Below are 19,862 nucleotides of genomic sequence, written 5' to 3'. Positions count from 1 at the left end.
AATACTGAACTAGACGCCTAGACGCCTTCCTGAAACACATCAACAGCATGCCACCAGGCCACCAAACGCGGACTGCGATTTCAAGAATTGCATTTACCGGATACCCTGTTAGTGCGGAAAATCCTATATTGGTGAAACGAAGAGGCCATTGAATGTTCGCTTTGCCGAGCACAAGAAACTTACACAGCGAGGGGAAACCAGCAAATCAGGAATAGCATACTATGTTTGGACCCATCAACACAACATCGAGAGGTCCCAAGCTGAGATCATACACAGAGAGGAACATTGGTTTATGAGAAAATTCAAGGAAGCCGCATACATGCTGTCCAACAACATATTTAGCCAAGCTAGCGTAGAGATACATAACATATGGAAACCCATCATCAAGCGAAAAATGGCCAACTCCCGCCAAACGGGCATCTCCCACTGAAGCAGTGAAGCGGAAAAATGGAAAGTGAAGGTACTCGAACGACCCATAAATAGTCATCTCTCGGAGGAGTCAATCCAGTCATCACCCGAAGACGATTGTAGATACTAAAAATCGAAACGTCGTGAACTAACGTGGCTTGGAATCTCTTAACTTTTTATTTATATTAATTTGTATTTCTTTATTTTGGTTCAATCGATTCATTACTTTTACTTTTATTTTATTTCACTATTATTTCATTTCCGGCTATTTTTGCTTAATATAATTGTTATTTTCAGCTATTTATTTTTAATTCTTCTTTTTCAGTTGTTTCGGGGATTTCAAATCATTTTATTTATTAGACAATGTAAATCCGAACTAGTGAAATTCTTGTAATTTTTTATTACTAAGCAAAAATTGAAGTGAAATAAGAATAGATTTTTCCTAGAGAAAAAATGCCTATTTTGCAATGAAATTGTTAATGAATTATTAAAGTCACAGGTTTTGAATTTGGGAATAAAAAAAATCGTGATCAGTGACCAAAAAACATAAATTAACACTAAGTAACCAAGGGGTGACCTTATTATATAAGTGAAGTGGAGAAAGTTAGGATTTGGGTTTCACAAAATCACAGTCTATGTTAAAGATTATTGAAAAACATTTATTAACAAATTTAAACTTCTAGAATTTGAACATTGCTTTCAGAATGATTCCCTTCTTCAGTTGATCCAAAGCAACCTTGTAATCTTTCAATTCGAATATTTTAATTCCCAAACAATCATAATTTAAGTACCTGAAAAAAATTATATTTGAAATCTTCCTAAAAATACTATATGAAATATAGGGTTTTGTTGGTATGAAAAATGCGGTTCAAAAAATAAATGTATAAAAGTACAATTATTGTCCCCATTTCCACCAGGGGTTACCAATTTTTCGTTTTGTCACGAAGATAATGAGTAATATTTGAATTTTCAATATTTAATAATTTAATAGCGACTCAACCCGGCTCCGCACGAGTGCAATTCTGATAGTAAATATACATATAAACATTTGCGATCGCTGCTAATCATGAAGTGCTATAGGGCGAAGCGCGGTCTTTGACGCGCTATTTATGGGAACGCGCCGCCGCCTCCCCAGCCGTTACCGCCGTAACCGCCACGTCCCTTCATTTTCAATCTGTAATATATTCGAAAATATTCATTTAAATTACTTGCTGTAAGGGGCCATATTCATCTATATTGAATGTACAACGTATTTAAGGTACTTTATACTTAATTGGATAAAAATTAATGCTGTATTGGTTAAAATCGTTTCGTAAATAAGCCATTTTTTCTGGTGAAAACAAAGTGTTCGGTATTCACCTGTTACTGTATGTGGGTTCAGGTATGATTATTTTTTTTTTTTTTTTTTTTTTTTTTTTTTTTTTTTTTTTTTTTTTTTTTTTCACCGTAGTGTGCGCTGGTCAGGCCCTATCCCCCGAAGCCCCGATACATTCGGGAGGGCGCGCCAGCATAATCAACCAATGACCACTCCCCACACCGTGGGGTAAGTGATCATTGGGTCCGAGAATCATGTGCCCTGAGCAAACGCAATGAGCCAAGAATGACATTATTATTTTATTTTATTTATTATTATTATTATTATTATTATTATTATTATTATTATTATTGCTAACATTTGATCATTGATGACACCGGCCCTATACGCACGCGCGGACGTCGGAGACCGTCGTAAAATGTAAAGGACAGACAAGCAAGAGGTGTGCTCCGAAAAAGAAGTGTGTTCCGCAAAAAAACGTGTGTTCTGCTAAATGTATGGTGGAAAAATTATTAACTACCACCAAAACAGCCTCCTTCAAGATCGCCACCGGGGTACCCCACGAACAAATACTAGGAAGTGAAATCAGGAGGCAAGGAGATCTTCCGGAACCAAATTAATGTTGGTGTCTTACATTATCAATTTTCCGAATTGTCTTCTCTTTTTAAATATTTAACACACGGCCCATATGGTGACTACAGTCCTTATCGAACACAAAGGACGTAAAGGGTTATCCCTAAGAGATAGACAGAGTTTTTGAACTCGGTGCATATGACAGGCATGCCGCCGTATCATTTACAATTGAAGGTTGGATCGCTCCGTAATTTGAATCCACTACGGCTGTGCAACAGCACGCGATTGATCAGTAAAACATTAATGAATTTTGAATCAACCGGTTTTACAGAATGTTAATATATTTAGATGAAAAATTCATCACACAGAATAATAAAAAATATTATGTTTCTTTCGAATTGTTTCGAAACACCATCAATAATTTTCAAATATACAAACCTGTCTCCCATCGATTCGAGTAGACCTAACGCTTTGGGAAAACTAAATGGGTTCACTTTGACTCCATATATTTTGAGTTCGTTCATAAAAATATCGAAAGGCTTGACCCTGAAACGAATTAGATGAAGACAAAGGATAGAAAATTATAGTAAAATTGAAAATGAAGTTTTAGTGAAAGACATTTGATATGCAGTATGTATCACATCTAGCCTTCATTGCTGAGTAGCCTGTATATTGGGGAATAACTTCGAAAAGTTTAATGAATTGTTATCTGGAACTTTTGTACGAAACGTTTTTGTGTTGGTAACTTCACTCCATTTCAAACTCGTAATGGAAGCAAGATATGATACACACTGTATAAATACGACACTGCAATGACTCAATTGCAACAAGTGATCATATAATATGATATGATAACTTTCATAACAAAATTTTCTTCTGTCTACCAACATAATAATATTAATATTAATAAATATATATATATAATTAATAAAGTATTAATAATCACATTCACATTATTCATTATTCAACTATTAATGTATTCAGTTAGTTTTGTCAATTTGTATTTAAATATTTTCATTTGTTTAATAAAATAGTTCGAAAATTTATCAATACAGGGTGTTCCTTAAACACATGCTAATATTTAAGGAGGTAATTCTTAGACCCATTTTAAGAAAAAAACTTCCTATGAACGTATCTCCTAAACGCCTTAACTTTTGAGATACAGGGTGGCAAAGTTTTCAAAAGTAATCAGTTTTTTAATAATAACTGAGATAATTTTGTAGACATCTTTGGCATATTTGGTACATATGTTCCATGCCTCAAGGCGCATTTTCTGATGTACACAAATTTGTCTTTTTTCAAACAGTGGCATCACTACGGGTTTCGCATTGAATATTTTTGGGGAAAAAGTACAACGCCAATGCTTTCTTTTCAAAATAAAATCATTTTTAAAATCCTCATTTATTTTTGAGAAAATTTGATCTCCTCGTATTTCTTTGTCCGACGCATGATTTTCTCTCAAAAAAATAAAAATCGACAGAAAGCAAATTAAGAAATTAGATCAATTCTAAAATGAATGAGAATCTGAAAATTACTTCATAACGCATTACCAATTCCCTAATAATATTTGAAAACATAATCTGCAAAAATACTACGCCACTGCTTTATCTTGAATTGAAAATTATTTTTAAAATCTCTATACATTTTTGAGCACATTTGATTTGCTGGGTTTTCTTTGTCTGACGCATGGTTTTCGCTCAAAAAATTAAAAATCGCTTTACTTAAGGATAAATTCCTTAAAAATCTGATGCGGTATCGTGCATCGACTGAAAGCAAACTAAGAGATCAGATTTATTGCAAAATAATTGAGGATCTAAAAAGTATTTGTTTGTTGTCAGATGCATTGTTCTCAATTAAAATTACGTCATAACGCAGCACCGCTTAATAATTTTTGAAAACATAAATTTAGTTATCCTGGAATAAATGACGTGTAGCAGAATTTATTTACTGCACCTCTTGGAAATATGGAGTTTGTCGATATGTGATTTCTTTTAAAGATTAAAAGCAGAAAAAGCAGCGTACCCACCATAGCAATAAAAAACGAATTCTCTGTATGTACAAACGTCAGTAGCTAATATTGATATTGGTTTAAAGTAAGGTGTTGGTGTTAAAAACTGTCACAGCGCGTTTTGATTGATTTTGAAGTGTTATTGAAGTTATTTTGGTAGTCCGCTGTTTTTCTGAATATCAGTAAATATGGTGAATTATACGAATGCGGAAATCGCGCAAATGCATTACGTATATGGCCTTGCCGATGGTAATGCAACAGAAGCCAGGCTCATTTATCAGGAAAGATATCCGAATGGTGCCTTACCAGATAGCCGAACCTTTTCAAATATTCATCGTCGACTTTGGGAAACTGGTAGTTTCAGGAAAGGGACTCCGGAAGGTAGACCTCGTGTAGTAAGAACTCCTGAAATTGAGGAAGCGGTGCTGCAAGAAATTGAAGAACATCCTGAGACGAGTACGAGGAAGATCGCTAGAACTCTGGATATTTGTCATCAAATTGTTTGGCGTATTTTGGTTGATTTTTTGTTATACCCATACCATATTTCAAGAGTGCAGGCATTACTCCCCAGAGATTTTCCACAGCGTGTGAACTTCAGTCAGTGGTATCTACAAAGTATTGCACTAAGTCCGCAGTTTGAGACACAAATTTTGTTCACAGACGAAGCAAATTTTTCTCGGAATGCCAATCAAAATTTCCATAACAATCATGTGTGGGCTGAAGAAAATCCCCATGCAATAACCGAAACCCATTTCCAACACCAATTTTCGGTTAATGTATGGGCAGGAATTATAGGTGATCATGTAATAGGCCCATTTTTTCTACCAGGACGCCTTGATGGTCGTTCTTATTTACACTTTCTCGAAGAAGACTTACCTGGGTTATTGGAAGATGTGCCACTTGCGTTAAGGAATCGAATATAATACATGCACGATGGCGCCCCTGCTCATTTCAGTGTAATTGTCCGAAACCATTTAAATACAGTTTATCCTAATCATTGGATAGGTCGCGGAGGACCTCAGCAATGGCCAGCAAGATTTCCCGATCTCAACAGTTCAGATTTTTTTTATGGGGTCACCTTAAAACTCTTGTGTATAAAACTCCCGTTAATACTTTGGAAGATTTAAGAGAGCGAATAGGTGCCTCGTGTGAAACTATACGAAATACGCCGGGAATATTTGAACGGGTGCGTAATTCCATGCGTAGAAGGGCGGAAGCATGCATACTAAGTGCAGGTGGCCACTTCCAACAATTTTTATAATCAGTTTTGGTATTAGTACTAATTAACAAATTTGTACTATTCGTTTAGACTTACTGTCACAAAATAAAACAAAACTCGTTTTTGTGAAAAATTCATTTTTTTGCAGATTATGTTTTCAAATATTATTAGGGAATTGGTAATGCGTTATGAAGCAATTTTCAGATTCTCATTCATTTTAGAATTGATCTAATTTCTTAATTTGCTTTCTGTCAATTTTTATTTTTTTTTGAGTGAAAATCATGCGTCGGACAAAAAAATACCAGGAGATCAAATTTTCTCAAAAATAAATGAGGATTTTAAATATGATTTTATTTTGAAAAGAAAGCATTGGCGTAGTACTTTTTCCCCAAAAATATTCAATGCGAAACCCATAGGGATGCCACTGTTTGAAAAAATACAAATTTGTGTACATCAGAAAATGCGCCTTGAGGCATGGAACATATGTACCAAATATGCCAAAATTATCTCAGTTATTATTAAAAAACTGATTATTTTTGAAAACTTTGCCACCCTGTATCTCAAAAGTTAAGGCGTTTACGTCCATAGGAAGTTTTTTTTCTTAAAATAGGTCTAAGAATTACCTCCTTAAATATTAGCATGTGTTTAAGGAACATCCTGTATATCAGATTATCAGAACATAATTGTAACATATTGTTTCAACTATAGATGTGTCCAAAATTCAGAAACAAATTTCTTCGAAAGGTAAATATTCATCGGAATATTATGAATTGATGGAGCTAGAAATCGCACGTTGAAATGTAATACATCGTTAATCCTCACTTCGCACAAGTTTTGATTTTTGAGGATTGTCGTTCGTCGAGGAGCGACATCTGGTTTACGAAAAAACAGATTTTACAAAATTTTCAAAAAACAGTGCCTTACAAAAGTACTTTCGTCAAAAATATGCTGACAGCAAGTATTATTAATTATATAAATGAATAAGTATTAGTAAATATTGAAGGAGTGTATTTTTAGGGTAGATTAATTGATTTATACAAAAAATTTGGGAATCTTCCAAAGAAAGGAAGGAAGTAATCAATTTCAAAAATTACCTTCATACAAAGATATGTAGATCGTGCAAAGAAGTAACTGGATTCCTGACAGGTTCTCAAACTGTTATGAGAATCCTCAGTTCTTACAATTTTAATGGATCAAAAACTCCGTTTCCTTCAAAACAATAGCATGTTAGATATCTTTAAGTTTTTAACAGTAAACTGAATGTACCAATAGTGAAGAGTCAAAAACAGTTCTCTGCACAAAAATGGAGATGTCACCCTCTCTATATCCAGAAAAATGTTGTTACAAGTTCTTCTGTCAAAAGTCATTGTAATTTGATCAACTGAAGTTCAACGGAACCAATGATTTATGTGTAGCCACTAACCAAGACTAGTTTCTTTAAAAGTCCCTTGAAGTCCCTCACTATTTACATTGAAGTGATTGATTATTAATAAATCGTTTTGTTATACCTAATCGTAGCATCGGGTGGGGCAACTCCAAAGCAACATATTTTTCCACCTCTCTGTAGGAAACTGATTGCGTGTTCTATGGCTTGCGCATACCCGCTGCAATCTATAATAACGTCAAAGAGGTAGTGTTGATCTTTGCGCTTCGATTCAAGTTCTTCAGGTTTCAGCAAAGTGAATCCGGTATCTGAAATATTGGTAATTCATAACCTCACTGTTTTTAACACATTCATGAAAAACACACAACGTTAAAGCAGTCGGCTATTTTGCCAATTGGACACGCTTATATCATTGTTATACCGGGTGTCAACGAATCTATTAGACAAGTCATAATTTCTAGACTATTAGGAGAATTGAAATGAGATTTGGTATAGTTGAATGGTATGTGGAGAGGAATGTTTTCACATATTTTTCACTTTCCGGTCAATTCCGGTTTCAGCGGAAATGGCTCCGGTTCTGAATTTTTAAATGGAACACCCTGTATATTGTAACATTTTTGGATTTCTGAGACAATTCTGGATCAGAAACTGACATTTCCGGAAGTTTTTCAGCCTACTTGATTTTTTCAGAGTCACTTTTAAAATTGCTTCTAGGTGGCCATGATCGGACGTAAACTAATCTATGGACCTCAGGTGATATCAGAAAATTGCAATAGCGGAGTTTTAGTGACTAGTGTGTTGAATATGAATGAGACAAGTTTACAAAATAACATTTTCGTGTCTAACTATTCTCACCTAGGTTATGACAGTGACATAAGCATTTATCTGTACCAAATCTCGTTTTGATACACCTAATAGTCTAGAAGTTATGACTTGTCTAATAGATTCGTTGACACCCGGTATAAGTGAAATTTCACACTATAACACCCTCGACATATCTATAATGAAAAAAACTTCAATAACCTTGCAATAAGTTCATCTACATACGTGACTGAAACACAGTTTAATTGTCATGAACAAAAAAGAACTGTGACACTATATGATTGCCATAGTAAGGAAGGACCAACTGCTCGAAATCATACCCACAAGTATAAACTGGAATACTCCTGAATATTACTGGAGTTTTTCCCAACACTAAACCGTTATTTCAACACCTCGACACATGTTTCGATCACCAAGTGATCATCTTCAAGAGGAAGATCGAACTTCTACTGATCTTCATCTTGAAGATGATCACTTGGTGATCATCTTCAAAGGAAGATCAAACTTGTAGATTCTATTGATTTTCCTCTTGAAGATGATCACTTGGTTATCAAAACATGTGTCGAGGTATTAGAATAACGGTTTGATGTAGAGAAAAAACTCCAGTAATATTCTTTATTACACCGAAAGTTCCAAACAGTGCATCACAGGTATGGAATACTCGTGTCAATAATAACAATTGGTAGAAGGAAGGGACATGTTTTGGCCAGAATGATTTGTCATAACAACTTCTGCTGCACAAGCAAAGTAGTCAACAAAAGCTTGTGATACTTCACCTGAATCTGAAATGAGACCGTCTAGTATAAGTATGACGACAATTTGACACTGCACATGTGACTAATTGGAAATTTCAAAACAAGAATCGAATTGTGAGTCAGCTTTTTTCCAGATCAGCAAACCAGGGCCAAACATCCTGGAAAATAGCACACACGTTGTGTTCACTGACATTTCTATTACGGTGTCGAGTCACCGATGTGATCCCCCAATGCCTTCGAACAAAAAGGAATTTCCATATGCCAATAGAATCTACAAACGTAGTGAGAAAGCTTCATTAGGAGAAAGGATCCATCAGAACAGAAAGGGGGTAGCCCTCATCGACGTAGAACGGCCGCACCTCACTATCAAACTTGGTAATTCGATGCACTAAAGTAATTGGGACAAAATTGACTGTCCCACGATGGAAACCACAAGACTAATCATCAGCAAAGGACAGAAGAACCAGAAAAATCCTGTACCTCAGTACAACAGACAACCAGTGGTCAACTTCTCCGATTGGACACTGTAAGGAGACGCGTGTGGTAAACTCGCTAAAGGTGGAAACTACGCTATAGCTCTAGTCAAGGTACCCCACGAGGATATCATTGCCAATGTCGGATCAGGTTTTCGTACTTTACCTAACTTCATTGCTGAGGAAATCCGCATAGAAACGTCGAGGATTTCAATGCGGCCAAAACCACCCAAGACCAACACAACACGACGGGAACGAGAGACGCTGAAAAATCTCAATACAGATGCGAATTTCTTGGTATTGCCTGCTGACGAAAGAAATGCCACCGTCGTGATGAACACCAAGGATTATAATGAGGAAATTGTCGCCTTACTCGATCCACAGGGACAGGGACAAAAGACTGAGTCGGGACCCCACCTCCAGGATTTTGAGAATAATGAATGTTTTTATCCGCTCATCAAGTCGTGGAGAGAGCATAGAAAAGGTCATACAAAAATCCGAAGACTTTCCACCACGTCTATATGGCTTAACAAGAACCCATAAAGAGAATGTGTCACTAGGTTCACCAACCTATGAGCTAGCCAAATACCTGGAAAACCCTACTGCAGCCATTTATAGGAAATCCAGTTATTCACTGAGGACGCCAGACACTTTATCGAAAAGAGTGGAGATATGAAGTTAGGTTCTGGAGACATACCAGTTGAGCTTCGACGTTGTATCCTTATACATGATGGTTCCAATCAAGGATAGGATATAACTAATGAGCGAAATATTCTCAGCAGATATAACTGCCGCGAGGCGCCCGAGACCCTAATGCACTTGCTATCAGTATGTCCAGCATATGCGGTCTCGGCCTATATCCATTGACATACCGCGGCCCTTAAAGTGCTATATTACCATCTACGGCACTCTTACGGTATAGACGAGACACCGGTGTTGCCCTACGCTCCGGGGAATATTGAATCCGTTGTGGGGAACAAGGAGTGCCGAATTCATTGGAGAATTGACTGCCGTGTTCGTCGGTGGTTCAATCCCTAGTATGAACTATCGATTTTCACTTGCTATCGTCCAACCCGTGTTAGAAATCAAACGTTAAAAGAAGACCTCGTTAATCCTTAGCTCGCACAAGTTTATACTTCTGAGGGTTGTAGGGGTCGTAGGGGTGCGACAGCTGGTTAACGGCAAAAACAGATTTTAAACAGTCCGTCTCGACCACCAGAGCAAGACGATATTTGTCGTGGAGTTTTCAGCTCCTGGCGAGACGAATATCGTCCGAAAAGAGGAGGAAAAACGGATAAATATCGAGATTATCACTTCGAACTCCGCAAACTCTATCCAGACCACTCTGTCAAGATGGTTGTTCTGATTATTGGAGTCCTTGGTGGAATGGTGCCCTCTCTACTCTCAAATCTTAAAATCATACCGGCTTGCCGCACTAAGGCAGAAATCTTTGCCGGACAGATGCAGAAGGCTGTCATTGATGGTACCGCAATGAGTCCTTCAATGCTGTATTTAGCACAGCGCGAAACCTACAACCAATGTTGTAGGTTTCGATTCTTGCCCCATTTATCACCATTTATGAACGTTATTCAATCATTTGGGTTTTTTTTCAATTGTACCGAGAGTGTTTGACAAAACAATCGGTGAAAACAATAACCCTATTGTTTTGCAACTTGCTGCAATCCATTGCTGCAATACATTAATATATTTTGTTGCTACCAATTGTGTTGCTTGAATGAAAAAAAAAGTTACAACTGGAAATGATGAATATACAGTGTGTCCAAGATAAGGATCCTAAGCATGGGAATCTCAGTACCTGTTGGAGATACAGCTTAGGTTAAATTAGGAAAAAGTTGTGTTCTTTAAAGCTTATTTACATGCCGTTTAGAAACTTGAAGAATTTTCATGGCCTGCTGAGATATTTGGGAAAAACGAGAATTTGACAATATCAAATTTATTTTTTTGTGACTTTATTTGAAAAGATATCAAAAAACGAATAATACTTTTCCATTGGCACTTTCAAGGTACTACACGATGGTATCTTTAGATTTTATATCCGACGTTTTGTTTTCAAGAAACCATCATCAACTTTATTTTTTTATATGACCCGAAACAAAAGTACACCCTGTATCTGATTCCATTTTTTATTATGAATTCAACGATGTGTCACATGCCATTGTTTTCTTTTTAGTTCGAAGGAAAATTACATTTTTTCTATTTTTAAAAAAATCTTCAAGTAGGCGTTGCAAACAAATGCTTTGACGTAAAAACTGTCACCGAGCCTGTCAAATATTATTTAATTACACGATAAAATAGTAATTGTCGTTGTTGTTAGCCTGTTTGTCGAGTTGTTGTTTTTAGAGTTATTGTTACTGTTGTCGTTATTATTGTTTATTGTTGAATAGATAATATTGTGTTATTATCGTCAAATATGCCGGGTGAGCATTATAGCCATGAAGAAAAGTTTGACATGCTAACGTGTTACATTTTGTGCCACAAAAATACTGTAAATACAGCAGCAATGTATCTTAATACATATCCAGAAAGAAAGCAGCCATGTAAGTCCATTTTCTTAGAGCTGGCTCGAAATTTAAAAGAATATGGTTCATTTAAAAAGCCTGTTTTATCTCTAAAAAAGGAATCTTCAGAAGAAGCCCAAAATAATGTTTTACAAGCAGTTGTTGAGAACCCTGAAATATCAACTAGGCAAATCGAAAATGATGTAGGAGTAGCCAAATCCACAGCTCAATTTATTTTGCGTAAAAAAAGATATCACCCCTATAAATTTAGGATTTGCCAAGGACTTAAACCAGGGGATTTCGAACGGCGCCGAAATTTTTGCGAATGGTATACACGCGCGTGTGGAGAAGATTATAATTTCCCTTCAAAAATAATATGGTCCGACGAAAGTATGGTCACTAATAATGGTATCTTCAACCGCCGCAATACGCATTACTGGGCTCAGCAAAATCCGCGTGTTAAGAAAATATCAAGACATCAAGAACGTTTTGGGTTTAATATGTGGTGTGCAATTTTAGGAACTAAAATACTAGGTCCGTTTTTTTACTATAATTCTTTGACCGCCGAACGATACCATCATTTATTGCAAAGCTATGTAGAAGACTGTTTAGATAATTTACCTCTGGCACAGGTCAATAACTGTTGGTTTCAACAAGACGGTGCTCCTGCACATAATTCTAGACAAGTTCGAGAGTATCTTCCGCAGCGATTTCCTGGAAGGTGGATTGGAACCTTTAGTGAAGTGTCTTGGCCAGCGCGATCCCCTGACTTAACTCCTCTGGACTTCTTCATATGGGGTTTTGTTAGAAACCGGGTTTACCAACATTCTTTTGAAACTGAACAGCAGTTACGAGAATGTGTAACTGTCGCATTTAACAGTATTACACCAGAGATGTTACGTGATGTTTTAAGTTCTACAGTTAGAAGATCATACTTATGTTTGGAAAATAACGGAAACCTGTTTGAACACCTCCTTTGAATTAAATAAAAAATGCGTTAATTTCTTTGTTGTTTTCATTACTTTAAAAAAATCATTATTAACCTACTTAAAAATACATTTTAAAAATAGAAAAAATGCAATTTTTCCTTAAACTAAAGAGAAAACAATGGCATGTGTTACATCGTTGAATTTGTAATAAAAAATGGAATCAGATACAGGGTGTACTTTTTTTTCGGGCTATTTAAAAAACTAAAGTTGATGATGGTTTTTTGAAAACGAAACGTCGGATATAAAAACTAAAAATACCATCGTGTAGTACTTTGAAAGTGCCAATGAAAAAGTGTTATTCGTTTTTTGATATCTTTTCAAATAAAGTCAGAAAAAAATAAAATTGATATTGTCAAATTCTCGTTTTTCCCAAATATCTCAGCAGGCCATGAAAATTCTTCAAGTTTCTAAACGGCATGTAAATAGGCTTTAAAGAACACAACTTTTTCCTGATTTAACCTAAGCTGTATCTCCAACAGGTACTGAGATTCCCATGCTTAGGATCCTTATCTTGGACACACTGTATATTATGCTCTACCTACTCAAGTTTTCCAGAATAGCCCTCCTGGCCTCGTTGGGTTCACAGACGGTAACATGACGGTGTCTTTGTGAATGGAAAAGGGAAGCCCATAAAATTCCGATTATACCAGCTCCAACAATGAGCACTCTTGATCCTACTGATACTGGACTTATAATATCCCAACCGTGAGATATACATGATAATGGTTCTGCCAAAGCACCTGGAAAGAAGTACACATCTAAATAGTGATATATTTCCGGTTTATAGACTGATTGTAAGTGGACCAATGTTTTTGTGGTGTATACTGATATTGTGATAGTTGAGCTTGTGAAGCTGATCACCATTGAAGATATTAAGCTGACAGTTATCCAAAACACCATCTTCAAAGTTACATGTTTTACTTCCAGATGAAACACTGAGATGGATTATTTTAATCGATGAGATGAATGGATCAGCTGTCTAGTCAAGTTGAGGCTGGAGGCAGAAAAACATAAAGCTATTTTCGAAATGACTGTTCATATTGACGTTTTGCTTTGCAACAAATTACTCCAAGGAGACCTTTACTCATATTTAACGATTGATTGAGTTTTCAGTTGACCCATAATCGACCTAACAACTGCGTCATAAGATCAAATCTTTGAATGGCCAAAATTTTTATTATTATGCCTGTCTTATTATCAAAACCTTCTGCGTACCATATACAGTTGAAATAGGAAGCTTACAACACTATGATTTACACCAGAAAATTTATTCTGCAAATTCTTTGATGCTCAATGTTTGTAATATGTCGGCCCTGATTATAGAAGACGCATTGTTAGTTGCTGTCGATTTAACCATATAGATAGTGCATCAAAACTCTCAACTTTTGATATTTGAAGTTGGTTTGACAAACCCTCTTTCAGGTTCTAGTTAGGAGGTAGAAATTGAGGAGTAAAAAAAGGACCCAAAGATGAGTAATCCAGATTGTTTTTCATTGAATCGGAAAACTTAGTTCAGTTCATTTCCACAATTTTCAAAGGTAAGGAATCCTCGATTCAGAAGCAGATATCCTCTTCAATATCTCCATTCAAAATTAGTGTCCTATGCACAGTTTTTTAGTTCAACTCTCCAATCTCTCAATGAAGTTTAATTTTAGGTCAACTCATACCTCAAGTTTTTGCAATAAGAAACCAAATGTGGCCTAATAACATCAGATCAAAGAATTTCTCTGGCTGCGCCGAATACTGATAATGATGTTGAGTACCACATTGGATAGGAATGTGTTTGGGACAACCCTATAGCTGAAATCGGCTCCCCAGACACTTGCAACACTGTTTCAAACCAGGAAACTGTGCATACCTTAGCGAATTTCAATGTTAAGGTTCTTCGTTTTTCCAAGCATACCACGCTTTTTCTGGTTTCGATCCGAAAACAAGTTTCTTCTTATTTGGAACCCAAATACATCGAAGAAAGGTTGAGAAGTGTTCGTCTGACTTAGTCCACTTGATTGCTTTGTGACATATTTGGTTTCAACGTGAGTTACAGGTTTTTTTGAAACTTTTCAACTTGGGAATATGAGATGTACCCGGAGCCTAAAAGCGTTGCATCCATATCCTATACCAAATAGCGATGTTTCAGATCTCATTGCTACCGGTTTATGGATGCAAGACGACCCCGAATGAATGAATAAATCCCTGAGTCACATGAGGAGCATCATGGCTGTTTGCAATTCTCTCAGTCAAATAGTATAGCCAAATCAATCTACCTTCAACCAGATGAATTTTCGCGAGAGAAATATTTTGTTAAAGGCGGATTTGAACTCAGGACCTCAGGAGCAAGACCTGGAAACTTTAGTGCTGTGCCAATTCACTGCTAGTTTTGATTCATTTTGATCAAAAGTAAAATAGGTACCTACTGCGAATAAGAGATTCTTTTGAAACTTGATAGAAATGATTTTGTTATCAGTGTGTTTTCAAAACTGTCGAAAACATTTGATATCGTTCAATTTGGATAGCTTTGGACCGAATTGAATGTGCTGGGTCTACCAAACAACATGCTACTGTGGTTTAAATCATACTTAAATGGTCGTAGCATATATGTGAAGCAATAAAAGCAGGGTGGAGGTTCTTCCAGGTTCTGTTCTTGGTCCTCTATTATTTGTAATCTTCGTCAATGCGAGGGATTGCTATTTATCTATGTCTAATGATGACACCCACAGTCACAGGACCTTTGATAGATAGTTTAATAATGAGGGTTAGAGTACTTCAGAGACGGTATTGTTAAAATTTCAACTCAGAAGTAAGGTTGTCTTGGGCAAAAAAGCTCATGGCGATAATACTGATATGTCACATGAAGTTGGGAGCAATTTTGGATGAATCAGTAAGCTCTAATTCGCTCATCGATAGTGAACATTGGTTTATTTCCATATTGCGCTTAACATAAGGCCTTTGAGTTGTGGCAAAGACTTCATTAGGATATTTATAGCGCAAAAACGCATTGTGAGTTCTATTTTTGATATGGTATATGAAGATTGCTGTAAACTAATATTCATAAGAATGGTACTATTATCGGCTCCATCCATACGAACTTCTTACCTTGTTGAAGTGTAATAATATCTGGTAATTTATGTACCATATGCACTGGAACTAGGATATACTCAGCAAAAGCACCATTTCTGAAGGTTCCAAGGTTTTCATTGGTTCCTGTACAGAACTGTGGTCTACCGGATTGGCAAAATTTGCAACACTTACATGAGCTGAAAGATTATTCAATATGATTTCGATTTCATTTTGCACCATCAACTGAGATGAATTGAATGTGCTCAAAAACAGGATTAGAATGAAAATTTTATTCATTTTGGAATTGAATCTCTTCTAAATGTACATAAAAAACTTCGAATGTTCGGAATTGGAGATACATTTTTTGGAAGTATTTTGGAGATATTTTTTTCTTTCTAAACTGGATTTTTTGTTTATTCACAAGTATGTATCAGAACTTACTTGTTGGGGTCTACAACTACGTTGTCTCCTTTCTTCAAATTCGTAACACCCGTTCCAACTTCGAAAACATTTCCAGAAAATTCATGTCCCAATGTTAGTGGTTCGCTATCAACGCATGGAAAATTTCCCTACTCAGAAAAAGTTGTTGAGTTTCGTCACAGGAAATGTTGTTCAGGAAAAGTTTTTTCAATAGCAATAAACAAATGTTATATAACAAAATTCACAACTTCGATAATATGTAATCCATTGTTTGTTAATGTAGATGGAGGGTCAGCAAAATCTCAATTCACTTCATTTGAAGGGAGCGTGAGATTGGAAAGCTCACGTCAACCTTTCAATTCAAGTTGTTATTATTATTATTATTACAGAAAATAAGTCAGGCGTGCCCACGGAATCGGTGTAATAAAAATCATACATAATTATGCATGAATATAAAAGTAGTTATTTGAGAATTATTAGATGGATAGCAAGTGAGGAAACGAGTTTCTCTAGATCTTACTAAATCTCACCGAGAGAGAGAGAGAGAGAGAGAGAAGAGAGGGAGAGACTGAGAGGGAAACAGGGAGAGAGGAAGAGAGAGAGATGAAGAGAGAGGAATAGAGAGGGAGGGATATATATATATATATATATATATATATACATATATATATACAGTGTCACCGATAAAGTCCGCATCAAATGGGAAACTTTTTTATTTATCGTTTTATGTGAAATTTGATTTTGGCAGTAGATTTTGCTTAAGAAATGATGTCAAATGGCGTCTACAAAATAGGTCACGTGATTTCCTTAACCTGTCAAAATTGACATTTAAAAAAAGAAACATCGAAAAATGACATTATTCTTCAAAATATCCAAAAATATCAAAGGATAAAAACATTTTCTTTTGTAATTTTATACCCACACACCAAGTTTCAAACCCATAATAAGTATTTTATATTTTCACTATTTTTCCGCATTCCTGCTTTTTCTACTTATCAAAATTCAAGCACACCTGTACTAAATCATTTATTTTAACTAAACTCGTCACCGAATTTCTTTTTTTGTAATATAATAATATTTTAAGAGCCTCTTTGATGTTAAAAACAAATTTTGAAAAATAAAAGTTGTCAAACTTGATGCAAAGTTCATCTAGTTTCAACGGGGCTTTCCAAACTATACAGATTTTTTCTTGTGGGGTTACTTAAAACAAATCGTTTATAAACAAAGACCTTTTCGTGACGTGAATCACCTAGAAACTGTTATTAGAAACTCTATTTTAAACATAAACCCTGTGAGTATCAGCAACTCAATAAAAGATGTATCAAGAAGGACAATTATCTGCATAGAACGCGATGGAAGACATACAGAAATGTAGTGTATTTAATGTCGTGAGTCTTTTTTTCGTGTTTTTTTGCTATTAGGTATAGGTACATGTTTATTTTCAGTTCCTTTTAATTAAGATTAAATTCCACTGTATTTTTTGTTAAAAAAACAATAAACACTCTAAGATATTGTTTCCTAATGTTCCGTTTTGTTCTAATTCATATTGTGAGGCCATTTGCTCATTAAAAAACTCAAGTACTGTATAGTTTGGAAAGCCCCGTTGAAACTAGATGAACTTTGCATCAAGTTTGACAACTTTTATTTTTCAAAATTTGTTTTTAACATCAAAGAGGCTCTTAAAATATTATTATATTACAAAAACAGAAATTCGGTGACGAGTTTAATTAAAATAAATGATTTAGTACAGGTGTGCTTAAATTTTGATAAGTAGAAAAAGCAGGAATGCGGAAAAATAGTGAAAATATAAAATACTTATTATGGGTTCGAAACTTGGTGTGTGGGTATAAAATTACAAAAGAAAATGTTTTTATCCTTTGATATTTTTGGATATTTTGAAGAATAAAGTCATTTTTCGATGTTTATTTTTTTAAATGTCAATTTTGACAGGTTAAGGAAATCACGTGACCTATTTTGTAGACGCCATTTGACATCATTTCTTAAGCAAAATCCACTGCCAGAATCAAATTTCACATAAAACGATAAATAAAAAAGTTTCCCATTTGATGCGGACTTTATCGGTGACACTGTATATATATATATATATATATATATATATATATATATATATATATATATATATATATATATATATATATATATATATATATATATATATATATATAAAAGCGGAGGGATATAGAGGGGGGAGAGAGGGAAAGAGAGAGAGAGACATTGACGCCAGCCGTAAAAGCCTACATTCCTATATAAGAATCATAATTGAAACGAAAACAACGGAGATAACTGTGTGAAAGCTATTTTCAGGGTTTTTAAGCCGTGTTCTGTAGGTTTTCATGACCGACGTTTCGTCTACTACTGACATTATCAAAGGTGATGTGGTAACAGTCGAGTTGTTGTTCCTGTTCCACAGTGGCTTGGTTCCTCTTAATTGGATTACCTGACCTTGTTCGTGTATTTTCAAAGACAGGTAGCCAGATTTAAATAATGTTCATTGCCTCTTCTTTTTTATTGAAATTATCCTTGTGTTTTTGAATTTATTATGTTATTGCAAAAAGACGGGGATAATTTCAATAGAAAAAAAATGCAATGAACATTGATACAATCTGGCTACCTGTAACACCAGCATCATTGTTACCGCGTTCGGAACTCGGGAACAACAACTCGAGCACCAACTCAGCTACTGCGACTGTTACCACATCGCCTTTGATAATGTCTTCCGCAGTAGTAGACGAAACGTCATGCATAACAACCTGCAGACCATGGACAATAAACCCGGAAAATAGCTTCCGCACAGTATATAATATTAAGCAGCCTTAATATTTTGTGTTATTACACTGAAATTCTTTGTTCAGTGAAAAAAGTTGCATAAAGAATAAAGTGAATTATGTGATTAAATCAAAACGGAATGAACAGCAAAAAAAATTAAAATATTGTAGGACCCTGAATATATGAATTTGTATTTTTATCGATTCAAATAAAGATATTACCTCGATTATATGGAGATCAGTGCCGCAAATTCCTGAATAAGCAACTTTAATCAAAACATCATATGACTGTTTGATTTCGGGAATTGGAACCTCCACTAATTCAATTCTCTGTTCCTTTGCAATGAATTTGACAGCTTTCATTTTTCACTTGAAATATTCGAAAGTTGATAATTTTATCGACAGCTTCGTAGAACAGAACAACATAAAATTCTGGAAAATTATTGATATTTACATTTATAAGTAACTATTTGATAACAAGGTGAAAAGGTTGTGAAGATTTTGAAATGAAATAACAAATAACTGAATTAGAACAACTGATTAGTATTATATAATTTCCATTTTTTAACGGAATGTTTGTTATTCAGCAATACCAGGAGATGCTAGAATTTACAAAGGTTTTGTGTAATTTTGGTCATAATATAATAATAAATATTTAGTAAGTCTGAAAAATTCTTGCTCCCTGAAAGCTATCTTGGTGTGTGTTGCTTATACCGTTGGAGTACCATGTAGATAATGTACCGTAAGATTGTTTATCTTAAATAGTTCTAAATGAAATTCCGCGATAACATATATGTGTCTCTTATGTGGTAGCCACTATATGCAAAATACTGAGCCATAAATACAATTGAATTGGATACTTTTTTACAATGCACACAGTCTGATAACAATTGATACAATTGTCGTTTCAAGTATTTAATATACTTAAATAAACTTTGTCTTTTACACTACGTAATTTGGAAGAATCATTCAAAAGTTATCACGATAAGATTAACTTGTCGCAACGCCATTTGCGTCGCGTTTACTGTAAGACGACGGGGAACGATGCGCAGGGGTTAGAGGAACGTTCTAAGCAATGAAGCGCCATCGCCGAGAACGCGTGAGGGCAAACGTCGTTGATGTTTTTGTTACTTT

General features: G+C 35.3%; 1 protein-coding gene across 2 annotated transcripts; it reads right to left on the bottom strand.

Moving 5' to 3' along the window:
* Positions 1–1,046: 1,046 nt before the first annotated feature.
* LOC111512235 (D-altritol 5-dehydrogenase) lies at positions 1,047–19,170 on the bottom strand. 2 transcript variants are annotated; one of them, XM_074169887.1, is made up of 7 exons: positions 18,951–19,168; positions 15,964–16,091; positions 15,559–15,719; positions 13,008–13,205; positions 7,032–7,215; positions 2,735–2,842; positions 1,047–1,199 (listed from the first exon to the last, which is right to left on the bottom strand). In XM_074169887.1, exons 1-7 carry the CDS (start codon positions 19,089–19,091, stop codon positions 1,088–1,090), a joined length of 1,032 nt encoding a protein of 343 aa, XP_074025988.1. In that variant the 5' UTR covers positions 19,092–19,168; the 3' UTR covers positions 1,047–1,087. The 2 variants fall into 2 exon arrangements, with proteins under 2 accessions (XP_074025988.1, XP_074026044.1); XM_074169943.1 differs by lacking the exon at positions 13,008–13,205 and having other exon boundaries at positions 18,951–19,170.
* Between the last annotated feature and the right edge of the window lie 692 nt (positions 19,171–19,862).

This window comes from Leptinotarsa decemlineata, unplaced genomic scaffold (genome assembly GCF_025532065.1).
Source record: "Leptinotarsa decemlineata unplaced genomic scaffold, Ldec_3_MD MMD2_P_RNA_scaffold_1, whole genome shotgun sequence".
Taxonomy (NCBI): Eukaryota; Metazoa; Arthropoda; class Insecta; order Coleoptera; family Chrysomelidae; genus Leptinotarsa; species Leptinotarsa decemlineata.
Note: the sequence above shows the minus strand (reverse complement) of the source record. Positions and strands in the feature narration are given on the sequence as shown.